The sequence below is a fragment of the Abrus precatorius genome, unplaced genomic scaffold (genome assembly GCF_003935025.1).
Source record: "Abrus precatorius isolate BTA unplaced genomic scaffold, Abrus_2018 Scaffold11, whole genome shotgun sequence".
In the NCBI taxonomy this organism is placed as follows: Eukaryota; Viridiplantae; Streptophyta; class Magnoliopsida; order Fabales; family Fabaceae; genus Abrus; species Abrus precatorius.
In genome coordinates, this window is record NW_020874303.1 from 25,742,051 (window position 1) to 25,760,487 (window position 18,437).

At 31.8% G+C, this 18,437-nt stretch overlaps 3 protein-coding genes across 3 annotated transcripts; 2 read left to right on the top strand and 1 right to left on the bottom strand.

Annotated features, from left to right (window-relative positions):
- Window positions 1-270: 270 nt before the first annotated feature.
- LOC113855921 lies at window positions 271-729 on the top strand. Its single transcript, XM_027487550.1, has one exon. The coding sequence runs from the start codon at window positions 271-273 to the stop codon at window positions 727-729; it is 459 nt and encodes a 152-aa protein (XP_027343351.1).
- A 4,157-nt stretch (window positions 730-4,886) lies between these two features.
- On the bottom strand, window positions 4,887-5,273 carry LOC113853556. The gene has a single exon (XM_027483976.1). It carries the CDS (start codon window positions 5,271-5,273, stop codon window positions 4,887-4,889), a length of 387 nt encoding a protein of 128 aa, XP_027339777.1.
- A 3,641-nt stretch (window positions 5,274-8,914) lies between these two features.
- Window positions 8,915-12,887, top strand: LOC113853569 (E3 ubiquitin-protein ligase RHF2A). The gene is made up of 9 exons (XM_027484008.1): window positions 8,915-9,126; window positions 9,402-9,551; window positions 9,649-9,695; window positions 10,868-10,930; window positions 11,015-11,123; window positions 11,202-11,590; window positions 11,711-11,818; window positions 11,913-12,273; window positions 12,554-12,887. The coding sequence occupies exons 1-8, from the start codon at window positions 9,121-9,123 to the stop codon at window positions 12,223-12,225; spliced, it is 1,185 nt and encodes a 394-aa protein (XP_027339809.1). The 5' UTR covers window positions 8,915-9,120; the 3' UTR covers window positions 12,226-12,273; window positions 12,554-12,887.
- Window positions 12,888-18,437: the final 5,550 nt, after the last annotated feature.

The window sequence follows — 18,437 nt, forward strand, 5'->3', positions numbered from 1 at the left end:
ACACGTGGTTTATAATTATAGTAAATATTTTGCTAGTCTCTATATTACGATTCTGGCGATCCCTGCTTTTAAGCTCCCCCAACCATTTCCAATTCAAATCCCTCATTCCTCTTTTCTTCTGTGTTGCAATTCATGGACATGCCGGAATAGATACCATTCCCACACCAACATGATTCGCCGCCGTTCCCGCAAACCCCACTTCCCTCCCACTTCCTAAGTTTACCATTATTCTTCACCTTTTTTTTTTTTTTTCTTCTTCTTCCTTCTTCAATGACTCAGCAGCAGAAAGTCCTCGTGCGATCACCGCCGGTCAACGGCCGCCGAGAGAGGCGACGCGTTGGCGAGGTGGCGGGAAACGCGACGGCAGACTGCGCGGCCGTGTGCTGCTGCGTGCCGTGCACGGTGATGGACGTGGTGGTGCTGGCAGCGTACAAGGTGCCCAAAGGGCTGTTTAAGAAAGCGATGCACTCGAGAAAGCGACGGTTATTGCAAGCGAAGAAGAGTAAGAACGAGGCCTTGTTGGATCACAACAGGCCCAAATCCAGTTGCGTGGATGTTAATGGGTCCACTTTGGAGAAACCGTTTGAGAAGGAGATTTCGGAGGAGAAGTTGGAGGCCTCTCAGTTAGAAGACGAGATGTGGGCCCAGTTCAACTCAACGGGCTTCTGGAGAAGCAATTCTCAGCGCCACAAACAGCAACCGGAAGGGGAATGTGATCGTATGGGATAATGCCTCCGTCTTTGGGTACACGTGTTGCAATCTCATTGGCCCTCAACTCAAACACCTTTTTAAATGTGGGTCACATTAATTCATCTCCCCGCGTTCTATAGGCATATGCATGAGAATCATCAACGAACATGGAATTGGAATGTGGTTGCGATTACTGTTTTCCCAAATTTTCTCGTTCTTTGTACAACTTTTGATTTGTATTTTTATTCGTTTCGCCACAATAATATTGCGGTAACATTAAGACAACTTCTTAATTTACGATTTTCTGAAACTGCAATTATTTGTTGTGGATCATTATTTGGCTTTGCATGCGCTTTTCTTCTGTGTCGAACATTGTTTTGTGCATGGATTTTGAGGTCAAGAGAGTGCCGAGGATTATATATAGATTAAGGACGATGGCATTACAATTATCAATTGCCCAGTTACAATGCTCATTAATCTACAAGACTGCAATGAACATGGCATGGACACTCGTTCAAAATTATTTGTTATGACAGGTAAGTCTTTCTATTTTTTTTGGGAGAAACCCACGTAATAAGAGTAAGTTCTGTGATTTTTTTTGGGTGTTTAATAGTTTTTTTTATAAAATATAATGTAATAAATCTAACTATTAAATCATATAAATGTTAAGAACGAAAGTTTTTTTAAAAAAAATAAAGAACGATTTTGGGAGATAATTCATTATTATTCAATAAGTTTTGGCTTATAAATAGTCTTCTCAACGATTACAAAAAAAAAAAAAAAAACTACAGTTCACGTTTTGCTCCTAACTTAATGTAGTAAACAAAATAACAACCTATTCCTTAAATAATAGAAATTATTAAAACTGAAAATGCAAATCCTATCCTATCAATCCCTCCCTTAAACTAGTTGTCAATAATATCTAGTTTACTTGTGAAATTTTGTCAACTCCCAACTTAACTCTAAACTTATGGAAGGCATCAAGTTTGAGTGGCTTAGTCATTATGTCAGCCAGCTGCTCCAGTGTACCACAATAAACTAATTCAACAGTTCATTCTCTTGAGAGATCACGTAGAAAATGAAACCGCATGTCGATGTGCTTGTTGCGCCCATGCAATACATGATTCTTTGACAGCTTTATTGTGGAGCTATTGTCACAGAATATAGTTGTATACCTATTTTGTGACTGACTCAACTTTTCTAAAATTCTCTTCATCCAAATAGCTTGACTAGCACAAGAAGCAGCAGCTACAAACTCAACTTTTGTTGTGGAGAGAGTAACAATGGACTGTTTTTTTTAGGACCAAGCGACAGCTCCTGAGCCGAACATGAACACATAACCTGATAAGCTTTTTCGATCTTTCAAGTCCCCTACATAATCGCTATCTGCATAGCCAATAAGACTTTCATCAATATCCCAAAATTTGTTGTTTCACTCAAATACCTCAAAGCTCTTTTTGCAGCTTGTAAATGCAATTTTGTTGGCTTCCCCATATATCTGCTAATAAGACTAACAATAAACATCAAATCAGGTCTTGTTGTTGTTAAATACATCAAACTCCCCACAACCTGTTTGAAATAAGTTTCATCCACCTTGACTCCATTCTCATCCTTAAATAATTTAAAACCTGGAACAACTGGATTGTGTACAGAGTTACAACCTTCCATTCCAAATCTTTTTAGTACACCTCCAAAGCATACTTTCTTTGACTGATATAAATACCATCAGACCTTTGCAGTACCTCAACTCCAAGAAAATACCTCATCCTCCCCATATCAGTCATACCAAACTCATGCACCATTGAATTTTTAAACTCAAGAAACATAAACTCATCATTGTCAGTGAATATAAGGTCATCTACATACAAACTGACAATCAAAATTTTGTCTTTGCTGGTTTTGGTGAACAGAGTGTATTCATTATGGCATCTCGTGAAGCCTTCACTCATGAAATGAGCCTCAATACGACTAAACCAAGCTCGTGGAGCTTGTTTAAGTCCATACAAAGTTTTCTTTAACTTGTAGACTTTTTGAGGATCATCTTTTTGTACATAACCTTTAGGTTGCTCTACATATACTTCATCATTTAGTTCCCCATGCAAAAATGCAGATTTCACATCAAGTTGGTAGACTGTCCATCCTTTTTGTGCTGCAAGTGCTATAATTATCCTCACTATATCCATTCTTGCAACAGGTGCAAACACCTCATCATAATCAATTCCCTGTTGTTGTGCATAACCTTTTGCCACTAATCGAGCCTTATGCTTATCTATCTCTCCATTCTCCTTCAGCTTAGTCTTGTAGACCCATTTAACCCCAATTTTCTTTGCACCAGCTGGTAATTCAGTGAGTTGCCATGTGTCATTTCTTTTTATAGCATCCATTTCAGAATCCATAACTGCCCTCCATTTCTCATATTTCACAGCTTCTTCAAAGTGTATTGGATCAGTGGGAGTAAGCATTGCTAAATTAGCTTCAACTTCTTCCTCTAGAAGACTTTATCACTTATATAATCTCTCATCCACACTGGAGCACGACAAATCCTTGCTTCATTGGTATCGGATGACACAACTATATTTTCTAAATTGGAAGAGTTGACCCCCATCTCTCTAGTGACCTCTTCATTTTCTTCATTCTCAACTTCATTCCTTTCGTCATCCACCATAGTTATATCTTCGTTGTCACCACATTCCAAGTTGACCAGAACTTGCTCATCATAGCTTCTATCCCAATTCCATGGCTTGTCTTCCTCAAACACCACGTCCCTACTAATGACAATCTTTTTTGCTCTTGGGTCAAATAGTCTATATGCTTTAGACTCCTCACTTACTCCAAAAAAGACACATGAAAAACTCTTATCTTGCAGCTTAGTTCTCTTCACATCAGGTATATACACATGTGCCACACATCCAAATATTCTGAAGTGTTCAACTGAGGGCTTGCTTCCACTCCAGGCTTCTTCAGGAGTCATATTCTTCACGGCTAGAGTGAGACTTCTGTTTAGAACATATCCTGTCCAATTCACAGCTTCAGGCCAAAAAATCTTAGGAACCTTCTTTTCAGATAACATGCATCTAACCACATTCATAATAGTTTGATTTTTTCTTTTGGCAACTATGTTCTGTTGTGGTGCATAAGCTGTTGTCAGCTGCCTCTTAATTTCCTGTTCCTTGCAAAAATCATTAAACTCCAAAGAAATAAACTCTCCACCTCGATCAATATGTAGACACTTTATAGAACAACCAGATTCCTTCTCAACATAATTCTTATATTGTTTAGAAACAATTAAAGCCTCAGATTTCTCAACCATGAAATAAATCCATGTTTTCCTAGTGAAGTCATCAATAGCATATGAGGTACCTTTTTTTGCTGTTTGAGATGGGTGAGATAGGTCCGCAAATATCAGCATGAATGAGTTGAAGTTTTTGTGTAGCTCTCCAGTTTGCCTTCTTTGGAATAGGATCTCGGTGTTGTTTCCCAATCATACAAACAGTGCACACATTGGTTGGAGATTTGAGTTAAGGAAGGCCATGTACCATTTTCTTATACTGAAGTGTTCTTAGTCCTTTGTGACTTAAGTAACCGTACCTGCAATGTCATAAATGAGCTAATTCATGCACTATTGTATAGAAGCAAGTAGGCTTTTGAGGCATCGATACTGCAGTTAGTGTGAACATCCGATTTGTGGTCATTCCAGTTTGTATTACAAGACCTTTCTTCGGATGATATATCTTGCAACTACCATTTTGAATTAAAATAGACAAGCCTTTTTCTTGTAGTTGTCCAATACTCAAAAGGTTGTTCTTCAATTCTGGCACATAGAACACCTCAGTCACTACATGAGTGAGGTCGTTCACCTTCAACCTCACATTACCCTTTCCTAACACTGAATCTTTGAATTATTTCCTAGCTTCACAATCTGCCTGAAATTTTCATTAAGATCACAAAACAAAGTCTTATCTTCGCACATATGATTGCTGCAACCAGAGTCTAGAAACCATGCATCTTTACTTCGGGTTTCATTTACATCCATATAGGACATAAGCAACATTTCTTCTTCTTTCTCGTGCTCTGCATAGTTAGCTTCTTTATTCAAAGTTGGGCATTCATTTTGAAAATGTCCAAGTTGATGACATTTATAACACTCCACTATAGCTTTATTAAAAGCTATTTGACCACGTCCCCTTCCTCTTCCTCTAAAAGTTCACGTCCACAACCTCTCGTTCCTTCATGTTCACCTTCAAGGTCTGCTCTTCTCCGCTGTGTTTGGTAAACTTTTTTTCATGAACCATTAGAGAACTCTGCAATTCATCAATAGAAAGTTGATCTATGTCTTTGGATTCCTCAATTGAGCAAACAACATAGTTAAACTTTTCACTCAACGATCTAAGAATTTTCTCCACCACTGTGACATCTTGCATTTGTTCTCCATATGTTTTCATTTTGTTTGCCACAATCAGCATTGTTGAAAAATACTTTGTGACTCCTTCTCCAACCTTCATTTCTAGAGTTTCAAATTCCTTTTGGAGAGCCTGTAAATGAGACCTCTTAACTCTAGCATTCCCTTCAAACTTCCTTTTCATAGACTCCCAAATTTGTTTGGAAGTGTTCTTCACAAGTATGGTCTCCAATATCATCCGATCAATAGCCTGAAAGAGATAATTCTTCACTTTCAGATCTTTCAGCTTCAAATCCCCCAGCCTCTTGCGTTGTGCTTCTGATTGCTCCACTCCTTTCTCGGGCTCAACATAGCCTGTTTCAATCAAGCTCCAGCATTCTTTGGAGTGCAAGAAATTTTCCATCAACATCGTCCAATGATCATAATAACCATCAAAGCGAGGGATCGATGGTTGCACAAAACTACTCTCAGTTGCCATCTCTTTTGTTGCTGTTGTAAACTACAAAGACTGTTGCTTTGTTTTATCAGGCCCAGTGGGGGCTCTTGATACCAGAATGTTAAGAACAAAAGTTTTAAAAGAAAAACAAAGAACGATTTTGGGAAATAATTCATTATTATTCAATAAGTTTTAACTTATAAATAGCCTTCTCAACGGTTACAAAAAAAAAAAACTGCAGCCCACATTTTGCTCTTAACTTAACGTAATAAACAAAATAACAGTCTATTTCCTAAACAATAGGAATTATTAAAACTGAAAATGCAAATCCTATCCTATCAATAAAATCATTGTATTAATGATGGATAAGAAATTTTTAATAAATTGAATATCAGTAAATATACAATTTTAAAGTTAAAGTTTTTATATTTTAAATATATATTCATGAAAATAATCAGTGAATTATCAATAAATTATTAAAGTATATAATTATTTATTTAATAAAAAATAATTCAACTGTTTAACTGCAGAAAATTAATTTTCATTAAAGTAAGTTTAACATACTTATCCTTAAACTAATAAGCTTCGATCATATTTTCATTGTTGATTAAAGCTTATATATGTGAGTAAAGGGACCAAAGCATCATATCTTCTATATATCAAGTCAAGCTTAGCGATCCCTTTTCTCATTAACGTTAATGAATGTTTATTAAAAAGATAAGTGTATGATTTGATGCCCAGATTAATGTAACCCTCTTCCAATATTTAGGGCCGATGCTTCTTAATTATGTGCATTTTACGCTTGGTGTTTAAGAATTAGACAAACCTATTTCAAGCAAAATATTAGTCTCACTCTATGATTTTCCACAGAAGTAGTAAATTTTTACTCTTTTGTTTCATTAATCATTGTGTATACGTTTCACTAAATATACTTTATGATTAATACTTTTAATAAAATCCTTTAACAATATATCAATCAAATTGGCTATCGTAAAAATTCAACATATCAACGGAGCAAGTAAATATTATAATTTGTCGCTAGAAATATCCAAACAACTTGAAATTCATTTAATCTAAAATGATAAAGATGGACTAAACACATTTTTCATTTTTTAACTTAATTTTAGTTTATTTAATTTTAATTACTTGCATTTATTTTTTAATGATCAAGTTAAATCCTCTTATCTTAAAATTTCATACAATAATTAGTAAAAAGAATGCGATAGAATTGTGGCATACGAGAAATTTGTATAATCTAATAAGTAAAAATGTATAAAATTTAAATATAACACGTAAAATCTAATTTATTTTTTTATTTATTCTATATATATATATATATTTGTATAAATCAATGATACAGTATGATTTTATATACTATATAAAAATATACTAAAAATAAAAAAATGATATAGTATATTTTTATTAACTAATGGATGAAGTTTTATCACGAGTCACTTAGTTTAAAAATTATGAGTATTAATTGTGAGTAATTAAAATAAAATAATCAAAACCATAAATAAACTAAAACAGGTAGATTAAAAGCATAATTAGATTTATTTATTTTTATGAAATCAGCGTATTTATAAATTTAGGAATGCAACCAATAAAAATATGCTATTAATTAATTGAAATCAATATTTGTATTTAAATTGTAGGTTTATTGCGAGGTCTTTCTTAGTAAATAATATATAAATGTTTCTGTAAATGCTACTTGAGTATTTAAAGACATCCTTTTCTAAAAATCCTCTCACTAAAACTTTCTTTCAATTATAATAATAATAAAATGGATTTATTCAATACACGTTGATTGGGGGTTAATTACTTTTGTTGACAACTGTTATGGTTGAAATTTGGGTTATGATTATACCCCTTTCATTATTTTTGAAAGGGTCATAATTTCCGTCTGTATTATTCCAGAATATTCAAGAATAAGCTAATTTCTTCAAAAGTTTTTGGCAATGTAATGACAGGTAGATATATCTTATTTATTGTAATAAAGGGGGTCTTAGTCTTTGATTAACTGTAGCATGTTTGGAATTATTCTCACACGCGGTCAACGGTCGATACCCTATTAATTTGGGCAAAAATCGCATATGCTTATTACGCCATCACAAGTCACAACTTCGAATTGGAACTGAAGCGATTACGGTTTCCTCAGTGATGCCTAAAATGTTCATATTCAAATCACGTGAGATACTATAACTCTAATTTCGCTATGAAAACTATATTTGATAAATATGCATATGCAACGTTCCCAGAAACTGGACTAAAACTATAAAAGTTGTCTGTCTCACGCAGTCCTGCATGTATAAATGTGAGGAATATATCAATCCCTAATTTAATAATGGTAAGTTCATTTGTCCGGTTCATCTGACGAATTAATATCATGCATTCAGCAAGAAAATATAAAAAGCAAATATCAGTTTATTCTAGGTTCATTGACATGGTTAAAATTAAATGAGTAAAAAGATTTTTACAACAACAACCGAGCCTTAAGAATCATGACACAAGTTTGGTTGGTGTGTTATGTGTCGGTGTGGTGGTAGGGTGTAAGAAGCAAAGCTTGTATACTATTGTAATTTTAATTTTAATTAATTACTATTAGCTTGATTTGTAGGTTTATGTTTTCTGACTTGCAACTTCAAGTTTTAAAAGTAAGTTAACTGTTAAAGGTTATTTTAGTTTAATTTGTAGTTTTGAGTTTAAATTATTTTATAAAATTATATACTTTTTTATTTTAAAATCAGCTTCCAGAAGTGTGAATTTTTTATTTTATTTTAGTACTTAACCTTTACCTTTTCTCACTTATAATGATAAACCAGCTATTGCTTAAATTATTATATAGCTACATTTTTTGTTATATATATTATCTAATTTTGTCATTATATTTTTGTAAAAAATCAATAAGTCAGAGAAGAAAAATGTAATTTTATTAATAAGAAATAATGGATAATAATAAAACCTTTTAAAAATATAACAATTTACATTTTAACTAAAGTAAGAATCGTGATAAAAAAATAACTGGATCGTGATCAAAGAATGGATAATAAGAAATACTAAAAAAAAGTAATTATCCTTTGATTTACATTAACGATCCAAACTAAATAAAATTGGTCATGATCAGATTAGGTTATTTTGAATTGACTAATTTTTGTTAAAAAAAGGTGAATCAATTAAACGAAAAGTACTGAATGAATGAATATAAAATAAAAAAGAACTGGTGCATGATTCGATATACCGTAATGCGATGCAAGTTGATGAGATGAGGCATAAGAGAAGGACGCGTATGGTGAAAGACTCGTCAAAGAGATTCCTTGAGAATGGCACGTGTCGAAAGCATAGAGAGGAGAGGAGGAAGAGCGAGTTAAGGTATGGTTAGCTGACTCGGTGGTTGGTTTCTTCCAAAAAGTAAAACATAAAGGAAACAAAGGGTAATACCATTAACCCTCTTTCTTCCTTTCCCCTTTCTCTGCACCCACACACTCACTTCACACAGCACCACACAAAACCTCACTCTCTCTCTTTCTCTCACACACACCCGTTAGGGTTTCCTTCAATCGAATCTCGATTTGCCAACCTCATCCCGCAATTCTCCATGGAGGTAACGCCGTTTCAATTACTCCTTTGTTCTTTACTGAGATTTTTTTTTCCTCTTTTTTTTTTTATGTCGTTTTTGTTTAAGGAACTTGTTTCTGCTGTGTGATTCTTAATTTGATCTGATTTCTTGTGGCGGATTGTTTGTTTTTTTTTTTTTTTTGTATTTTGTTCCGGTGGATCTTTTTTGTGTGGCGGTGTGTTTTGATTATTGATTATTTGGTTTGATTTTTTAGGAGCGTTGTTGTTTGTGTGGATTTCTAAGTGCTTTTCATTTTGTAGGGTTCTGTGATTGAAGAGAATAATGATAATACTAAGTCTGAGGCGCATTTGACTTCTGCTGCTGCTTTTGTGGAGGGTGGAATTCAGGATGCTTGTGATGATGCTTGCAGCATATGCCTTGAGGCCTTTTGTGATAGTGATCCTTCCACGGTACTACTCTATTTGTCTTAGTTTAGCTGCTGAGGTAGTGATGATTGTGTGTCGAGTGTCGACCCTTATGATCAAGCTGCTTCTGTTGTTCTTGCAGGTGACAAGTTGCAAGCATGAGTTTCATCTTCAGTGTATTCTGGAATGGTATTGCTATTTGGCTTCGTTTATGGTATTTATTGATTCAGTCTTGGGGATTACTTTTGATTGTGCAGTGGTGGTTGATAATGATGGGTGTTTTGCTTGCTTGTTATTGTTGCAACATAGTGTCACTGAAAGAAGGCTTCCTTGATAAAGTTTTTTGTAAATATATTTTTCCGGATTTTAAAGGAAAACATGCCTTCTAAACTCCAAAGAAGTCACGATAAGACTAAAGCTCAATTTCAAATGAGATATAACTATAAGATGCAGGAGAAAGCATTAAGAGTTTAATCCATGGGATTGAAGTTCTTTCTTTAAAGTTCGAAGTAGGAAATGTTCATGATTGTGGAGTTCTACTATCACTGGCCTTGGTTTTAGCAAGTAAAAAACATTGATATGCAGGCTTGAATCCGTTGCTTTAGTTTTCCACTGCCAATGCTTCTCAGGGCTGAAGTCGATAACCCATGACATGTTCCTTGAACTCATTATATCATCATTGTTTGAGGCGCTGTATTAATTTTTCTAGTTATTCAAGGTTCTCACTTATCGGAGTATCAAGTCAGGTGTCATTCCCAACAAACTTTATATTATAGACCCTAAACCAAGAGGGCCTTAACTTCATCAGTTTACATGTTGTTTTTACACTGATAAATATGTTTTCCCATTATTGGGTAACATTCAACAGTGTCCAGGGAATTACAGGAACTTATTAGTGGCATTCCAGAATCAAAATTTCTAGTGTTATACAGTTGTTACTCATGTGGATCCTTTTTCCAAGTAAACTTGCTTTGCGCTTGGGTTTCATCCAACTCATTGTTCTAGTGGCATGTTTCTCTAAATAAAAAAAATTTGTTTGGCGGTGTTCTGATTCGTGTTTGATGACTTAAAGTTGCATTTAGTTTTGACTGTTAAGTATTGATACTATGATTTTTGAAGTCTGTAGATATCGACATTTCTTTGCTAACGTGCTCCTGTTGGGAGTCACAAATATGTGATATACATATTTTCACCTTTCCTCCTTGTTTGTGGTATAACATTCTTTATTTTCATGAATTTCTTTTACTGGAGAAGTGATGACAGTTTCTTGGGAATAAGCATAAGCTAATTCTGTGCCAGCCGCTGCAGTCACTTGTTTGAATCTTTTGACAAAGTATGGAGAGATTGCCTTTGTCTTGTAGGTGTCAGAGAAGCTCCCAGTGCCCCATGTGTTGGCAACCTATCAGTCTCAAAGATCCAACAAGGTTTGTTGTTTTCATGCTTATTTTATACTGTGGCTCCTATTTGTTTTTGACATATATTTACGTGCTTTTGTTTTGTATTTGCAGTCAAGACTTGCTTGAGGCGGTGGAAAGAGAGAGGAACTTTAGGTTCAATCCAGCTAGAAATGCCACAATATTTCATCATCCAACTCTAGGGGATTTTGAGTTACAACATGTTTGTAGTATCTACTTATGCTAGTTTGGAAGCATTTTTTACTATCATGCATTTTGTGATTTTTGAGCTCTCATGCAGTTGCCAGTTGGAGCTAATGATGCTGATCTTGAAGAGCGTATAATCCAACACTTGGCTGCTGCAGCAGCGATGGGACGGGCACGCCACATTGCTAGAAGGGAAGGCCAAAGAAACAGGTCATCAGCTCAAGGTCGTCCTCATTTTTTGGTTTTTTCAACTCATCCTAATTCACCTCCCATGGCTCCTACTTCATCCTCTCCTACTCATAGGGGGGATGATGAACCAACTCCTGCAATTGCTGTTGGCAATCCATCTCCAATTCTTACTACTGGAGAAGAATCATCACAGCTGACTTTAGTTCCTTCTGTTCAAGTGGACCAAGTTTCTGCTTCAGGATCTGGATCTACTGCTCTTGCTACAGATAATCAGGGATCATCTTACAACAATAGGTAATCATTGTTTTTCATTTTGAATTTGTGAAACATTATTTTTAAATGTTTATGAACTCATATTTGCCTAGTTTTTTAGCTTGAGATGTTCTCAACTGTTACATCTGAAATATCAAACAGGAGATCTCCTAATCAGTCATCTCCCAGTAGTCAAGATAGAGCAGGGCCATCAGAATTCCAGTCTTTTTCAGAATCACTGAAATCTAAACTGAATGCTGTGTCAACAAGGTAGTGGATATAGGGACTATCCTATGTAGCATGTAGCTGTGGTACAGTACAATTGAGGACTTCTACTTTAACTAGAAATTTTCACGTCTTTCAGATACAAGGAGTCAATTTCCAAGAGCACAAGAGGGTGGAAGGAGAGATGGTTCTCTCGTAACACCTCTATGTCTGATATTGGATCCGAAGTTAGGCCAGAAGTTAATGCAGGGATTGCAACCGCAACGCGCATGATGGAACACCTGGAGACTGGAGACAGGAATAGAAGCAATAGCAATTCTACTCCCAATAATTTAGAGGATGGTTCAGTTCAGGGATCTAATGATCATCCTTTGGCAGGCACTGAAGGGGATGGTATTTTGAAAGACAACAACACAAAAAGTTCTTGTGCTGCAGGCTCCAGTTCAAATTAAGCATATAGAAGGAATTGCATGAACTCTGATATTTGTTTTGTTCAAAAGGTAAAATTTCAATTATACAGAAATTTGTTATAAAATGAGTACTTGATAATGTTTGGGCAGGAAGATTGATATGGAGTTCGTTGAGCATGTCAGATATTTGATAATCCATTTTTGTGGAGTTGGAAATCTTCTTTCTCTCATTAAATCTTCTTTCTCTCATTAGCTCTAGTTATATCATGACATTTCTTTCTCTGCATTGATATTGCTTGCTTGTGCTATTTGTTTACCCGATTGAGGGTTGTTAAGAACGTCGTGCTGAATTATGTTTCTTTGCTATCAGGTAGAAATAGAATTTCCCATTGTGGGATATAAAATTCCATGGATGTGATGCATTGCCTATTGGCTGGCGCAGGCCAGGCAAGTGATAATCCATTGGCCTGCAGAAGGATGACCAACAATTGTGATGTTGGAAATAAAGAACTTAAAAGACAGCGGTGGACTCTCTTGTTTGAAACTTAGGAACCTATATATGATTGTATATTCACCTTGTAAACTTATTTATAGATATTCCTCAGATAATCTTACATGCACTACTGTGTTTCTTTCTTCTACTTCTAGAGAAAAATCACCGTATTTAAACTTATTACAATTAATAAGGGAACAAAGTCATTCGCTGAAAATTCTGTTTGATTGTGAAACAATCATTATCATGCATTCTACTTTATTAGTGGTCAATTGCTACCCCAACTGCAGCATGCTACCTTTTGTTCTGCTAACCATCTTGGCTGTTCTCAAACTTCCCGTCATTTGGGGCATCAAGTCATTTGTTGAAAATGTTTGAGCGATTGCTCTTTATCGCAATTTGAGGAGATTGGATGCTATTTGTTCGCTGCTTGTTCAGGATTTAATCCCAAGATTTTTACGGACAAGGTGCTGCTTAGGGGAGGGGGATTGGTGGCAGAGAAGTCGGCATCTTCCGATGCATATACTATACTAAAACGTAGCTGTCTAGGATGTGTCTCATCTTCCAAGATTGTCGCGCATAATTCTCCCCTAAAATTTTGAAGTTTGTTTAAAGTAATGTTAAACTACATCCGTCTGGAATTGGTCATTGATTATCGTCCAAAAATTCACTAATCATTAAATAGGGAATAACTCAACTCTGTTTTAAATATCATATAACATATCAAACTATATTAAAATGCAATAAGTTTAGCTAAGTGAAACCCTCAATTAATATAAAGGGATTAACGCAGTTAATAAAAATTAAATTATGTAAATATCCATTGCTAAATTGTATAAAATTTGGCTTCCTTAAAAGGTGCTATATAAATTAATTTGCACCAGATTTGTGGTGGTATTTTTTGATACAATTCAGTTTACGATACAGGATTCGAATTTTTAAGGATGTTGGCTTTTCACATTTTATTCTCTCAACGTAATTTTATTATTATATATTAAATAAGGTGAATATTAGTGCAAAACTATTCCATGGTTTGGTGGACGGGTGTTGTTCCTGCTTGTTTTAATAAACGAAGTTTAATAGTTTAAGTATCTATAAATAAAAAAAAATTATAAAAAAAGGACAATTATTATATTAAAATTATAAAAATATAATAAATATTAGCTGAGGTTAACAAATTTTTTAATAAATTTGAATCCATCTAGCGAATTGTTCACTGACTTTTTAATCTGACCTTTTATTTTTAAGATCATAGTTTAATGGTACTTACTAGTTAAAATATTTGATTTGGTGAACTATTTTTTATTTGTTCAACGATGGACTGGTTATTTGTCACCCTGCGAGAATTTTATTTTTGCATTCATGCTTTCAATTGGCGAATTCCATTTCACACAGTCTCTGTAAAATTGGAGTCTCCGGTTGTGCTTCAAATTAACTGCCAAAAACCATCTCCCAAATTATGGAAAAGTAAAAACCATCTCCGGTTTTGTTGGAAATGTTTTTCTAATTTAGCACAGGCTAACTAAATTTTATATTGGTAATAGTGTTTAAATTTTAAAAATGAGAGTGGTGATTTTATTGAGATGAAACGTTTAGATTTAGCCAAATACCACTTCTGATAATAACGAAAGTTCAAAAGAATGATTTATTAGAGTAATAATTAATGTTTAGGGACAGTTAAGGAAACAAAAATTCAAGAAGTTTAAGGAATGTGAATGTTTTTTTCCTTATCTTATACATCAAACTTACACACCAATTTATGATTATCAGTCCAAGTGGCCAAATGTATCCCCGCACAATCATTCATGCCACGCCCAATAAGTACTTTGTTTTTTCATATACATAATAAAAGTTAAATTATTTAAGAAAAAATTTCATGTCTGTTTGGTTTTTTGTTGAACAATAATCTGACGCTTGTTTTTCAGAAAGTATTGAAAAATCAAATACACTCTTCAATGCTCTTATTCGTTGCTACTTTCTTTTCATAAATATTACATTTGATATAATATGGCGTTCTAATACTTTACGAGGCATTTAAAAATTTTAAAAATATTCTAGCCATCTAATACTGCACTTATATTCTAGGCTATTTAAAATTTTTTAAAATATTTTTTATTTAAATTTTCAAAAATTTATAAAAATAAACTCCTTTTAACTCCTGAACAAAATTATTTATTTTTTATACTAATGGTTTTTAGAAATACATTAAAATTGAATTTTATTCAATAATTCTTTTATAGATTCTTATTAAATAAATAAATTTTATAAAAATATAAAATTAATAAATAATTTATCGTGTTACTTTATTTTAATATGTAATATATTTTTTAATATAAATAAATATTAAATTTTAGATAACATATTTATAAATATATAAATTATATAAAATTATATATATATATTATCTGCATCCGAAATTAGGTAATCTCGTAAATATGTGCTCCGTTACGAATACGTTTATACATTCATTTCCTTCCTATAGTCAACAGTGTCCATGTCAAGGCCAATTCGGGGAAGGAAGGACAGAAAGGAACACATTTTTTTTTACGATACTATCGAGATTTAATTTTGAGATATTATTAGTGTAGTTTTTCTTACTCTTTAAATAATACATTATTATTAATTAATTAAGTTTGACTATCATATACGATACTTAACCAAATTTTACATTTTTTAAGGTTTATTTATATATCTTTATATGATATATAGAATAAAATATTTTATAGTATTAAACATTTTTTTAGTTCTTATAAAATTATTAATTTTAATTATTCATAGTCCCTAGAAAATATAAACACGTGTTTTTTCTCTGATGAAGGATAAAAAAAAAATACAATACTTTTGTTAAATATAATGACTAAAAAATAAAATTTAATTATAGACTAAAATCAAAATTTATAATTTTATATCTACTCAAAACATATTTAACATATTTTATAAAATTAATATATCAACATTTAATAACATATTTGATTCATTTTATTTTTTTAAAATTAATTTTTAGATGATTTTTATAAAAAAATTATAAATAATTGTTTTCCAAAATAGTGTTAGCAAAATACTATCTAATATTTTCTTTCTAACACACTTTTAAGTATTAGTTGTAATTTATTAAACAATATAAAAATGATAATAAAATTAAGAATGAGACTCGCATTATTTTTATAATGATTTATAATAAATTTAAGTAATAATTTTTTTAAAATTTTTATATCAAGAAAATGTTATTAACATTTTCTATTGTTGGGCATACACTAATTTGACATTAAATTGAGAAGCTAAGGTCTGTATAGTCCAGATGAAATTTCTTTATTAGAAAGGACTATAACGTAATTTTGGAATGGCGTTTTGGTGAATGCAAACTGTTTTCCAGCAATACATAAGTGTGTGTTTTAAAATGTGTTAAAAAATTTATAAACATAATTTTAAGGTAGAATATGATTATGTAGAGTTTATTCATGTAAATTCAATGTTAAAATAAACGTGACATAAATTCAAATATACTATTAAATATGTTCTCGAAGTTACAAATAATAATAGTAGCAAATACTGAAATTTTAAAAAGAGTAATAAACTTCTTACAATACTGTATTTTTCTAATATTTTATTAAAATATTAAATTTAAAATAAATATATTTAATATAAGAAAAACATTAATTTTTTTATTTTAAATAAAGCAAAATATTTTTAACTTGCAAACATAAATCAAAGTGGTTTTTTTGAAAAAAAATATGATTTAGATTTAAAGCCACCGACAATATTGGATGAAAAGTCAAACAGTGGAGTCTAACCAAAGCACGCGCGCCATTGCACAGCAAAAGTGTGACGCAACAGTGCCCTATGAATTGTCGTGTGCTACTCTTTGATATGTTTTTAAAATGCTTATATATATATAATAAATAAAAATAATAATAACGTATTAAAATTTGATAATTTAAATAACAGAACCAGAACCGAGTAGCAGCCCAAGAATTTTAAAATTCTCGCATCATATAAATTAATAATAAAAATTATTTTAAACTGAGAGAAATTTTGAATATATATTAAAAAATATTAAGTATAATAAATAAAGTTTTAAATTTTTTTAAATTATATTATTTGAAATTATTTTTATTTAATATAAAATTTATATAATCAAAATTTTAGAGTATTCTATTAACACATTTTTTATTATCTAAATGTATATTATTTAATAATATAGAATCACTACTTGAATCAATTAATAAAAGATTATTTCAGCTTAATTTGTGGCCTTAAATTTGAATTTCATTAAATACAACTATGTTTTAATTTGTATAAGGAATAAATAATTAGTTTATTAAATTTAACAAAAACAATAATATATTATAAATTTATAATAAATTTTAAAAACAAACAATAAATTATCTAATTGATAACTTATGTATTAAATAAAAGTATATTGTTAATTCAATTCCCATAATAAATAATAATTTATAAACAAATTAATAACCAGTACATATAAAAATCCTTTTTATTTTGTATATTTTTAAAAAATATAATAGACATTTATTGTAAATAAGATTGAAAAAAATATTACACTACTAAAATCATGATATTACATGTCTCGTTAGACCAGGGATAACATAAAATAAATAAATAAATATATTATTTATATTGATAAAAGTAGGAGAAAAAAATAAAAAAATAATTTTTATAATGATTTAAAATTGAGAAATTAAAAAATATTAATATAGTATATTTAAATTTTTATATTCTTATTCATTGAAATAAAAATGATCCGTAAAAAAAACAATTCTCACACCCCTCCTTTTCGTAACATTGGTTGTGCGAAGTTTTTATAGACTTTACTACCTAATTTTAATTATAAATAAATAATTATAATTAAAATTGAAGAATATATAATTATATAGAATTGTCATGCATATATATTTTATATTTTAACAATTTAAATAATATTTAAAGCTAACATTCATTATTTCGTAACAATGCTATTTTTGGAGTTAGTTCAGCGTTCTCAATATTTTTTCTTCTTACCTATTGGCCTGTGAATGGTTTTTATTTTGTTATTTAATAAAATATTTCAAATATTTTATTTTATATTTAAGATATTTATTTGTAAAAGTTTATGGGGGGTATCGTTTAAATATTAAAACAGTTATGTTTTGTTTATTAAAATTATGAAGCACTTTTATTAATTATTTAAAGGTATAGAATATTTATCATTATAAAAGAAAACTTTATGGGAAGATAAAATTAAACAGCCCGACGGTGGGGAAAAAGTCGCACTCCTAACGCAGGTCATTGTTATATCACTTGAAAAAGGGCAAAAGAGCTCTGCATCAATGACTTGACTTTCACATTTCTCTACCCCATCTCTGTGTTTGCTTCTAAACCTCACCCTATTCTATGTACTATTTTTCACTTTATGTTTAATTTGCTTCTTATATTATATTAATCTCAGAGAGGAGCTAACAACATTGGAAAGATATTGATTAATAGGCTATGCATCTATCCCAAAATATAAATAGACTTATATCCCTCCAAAGTATTTAACAACTACTAGTGTCATTCCAGGAAAATAAGCATACGTGACAATATTTTTCTTCATGAGCTTGGGTGTGTCCCTGATGCAAAGATCTTGCTCAGCTCTACACAAGTGCGTAGTACCATTGGTAGCTACCTAATTAAACAAGGTTTTCCCCTCATCTAATTTTCCAACCACCGTTTAATGCTCATGCTCCACCTTCGTGTAGCTGTCTACTGGACCCCATTCTTACCC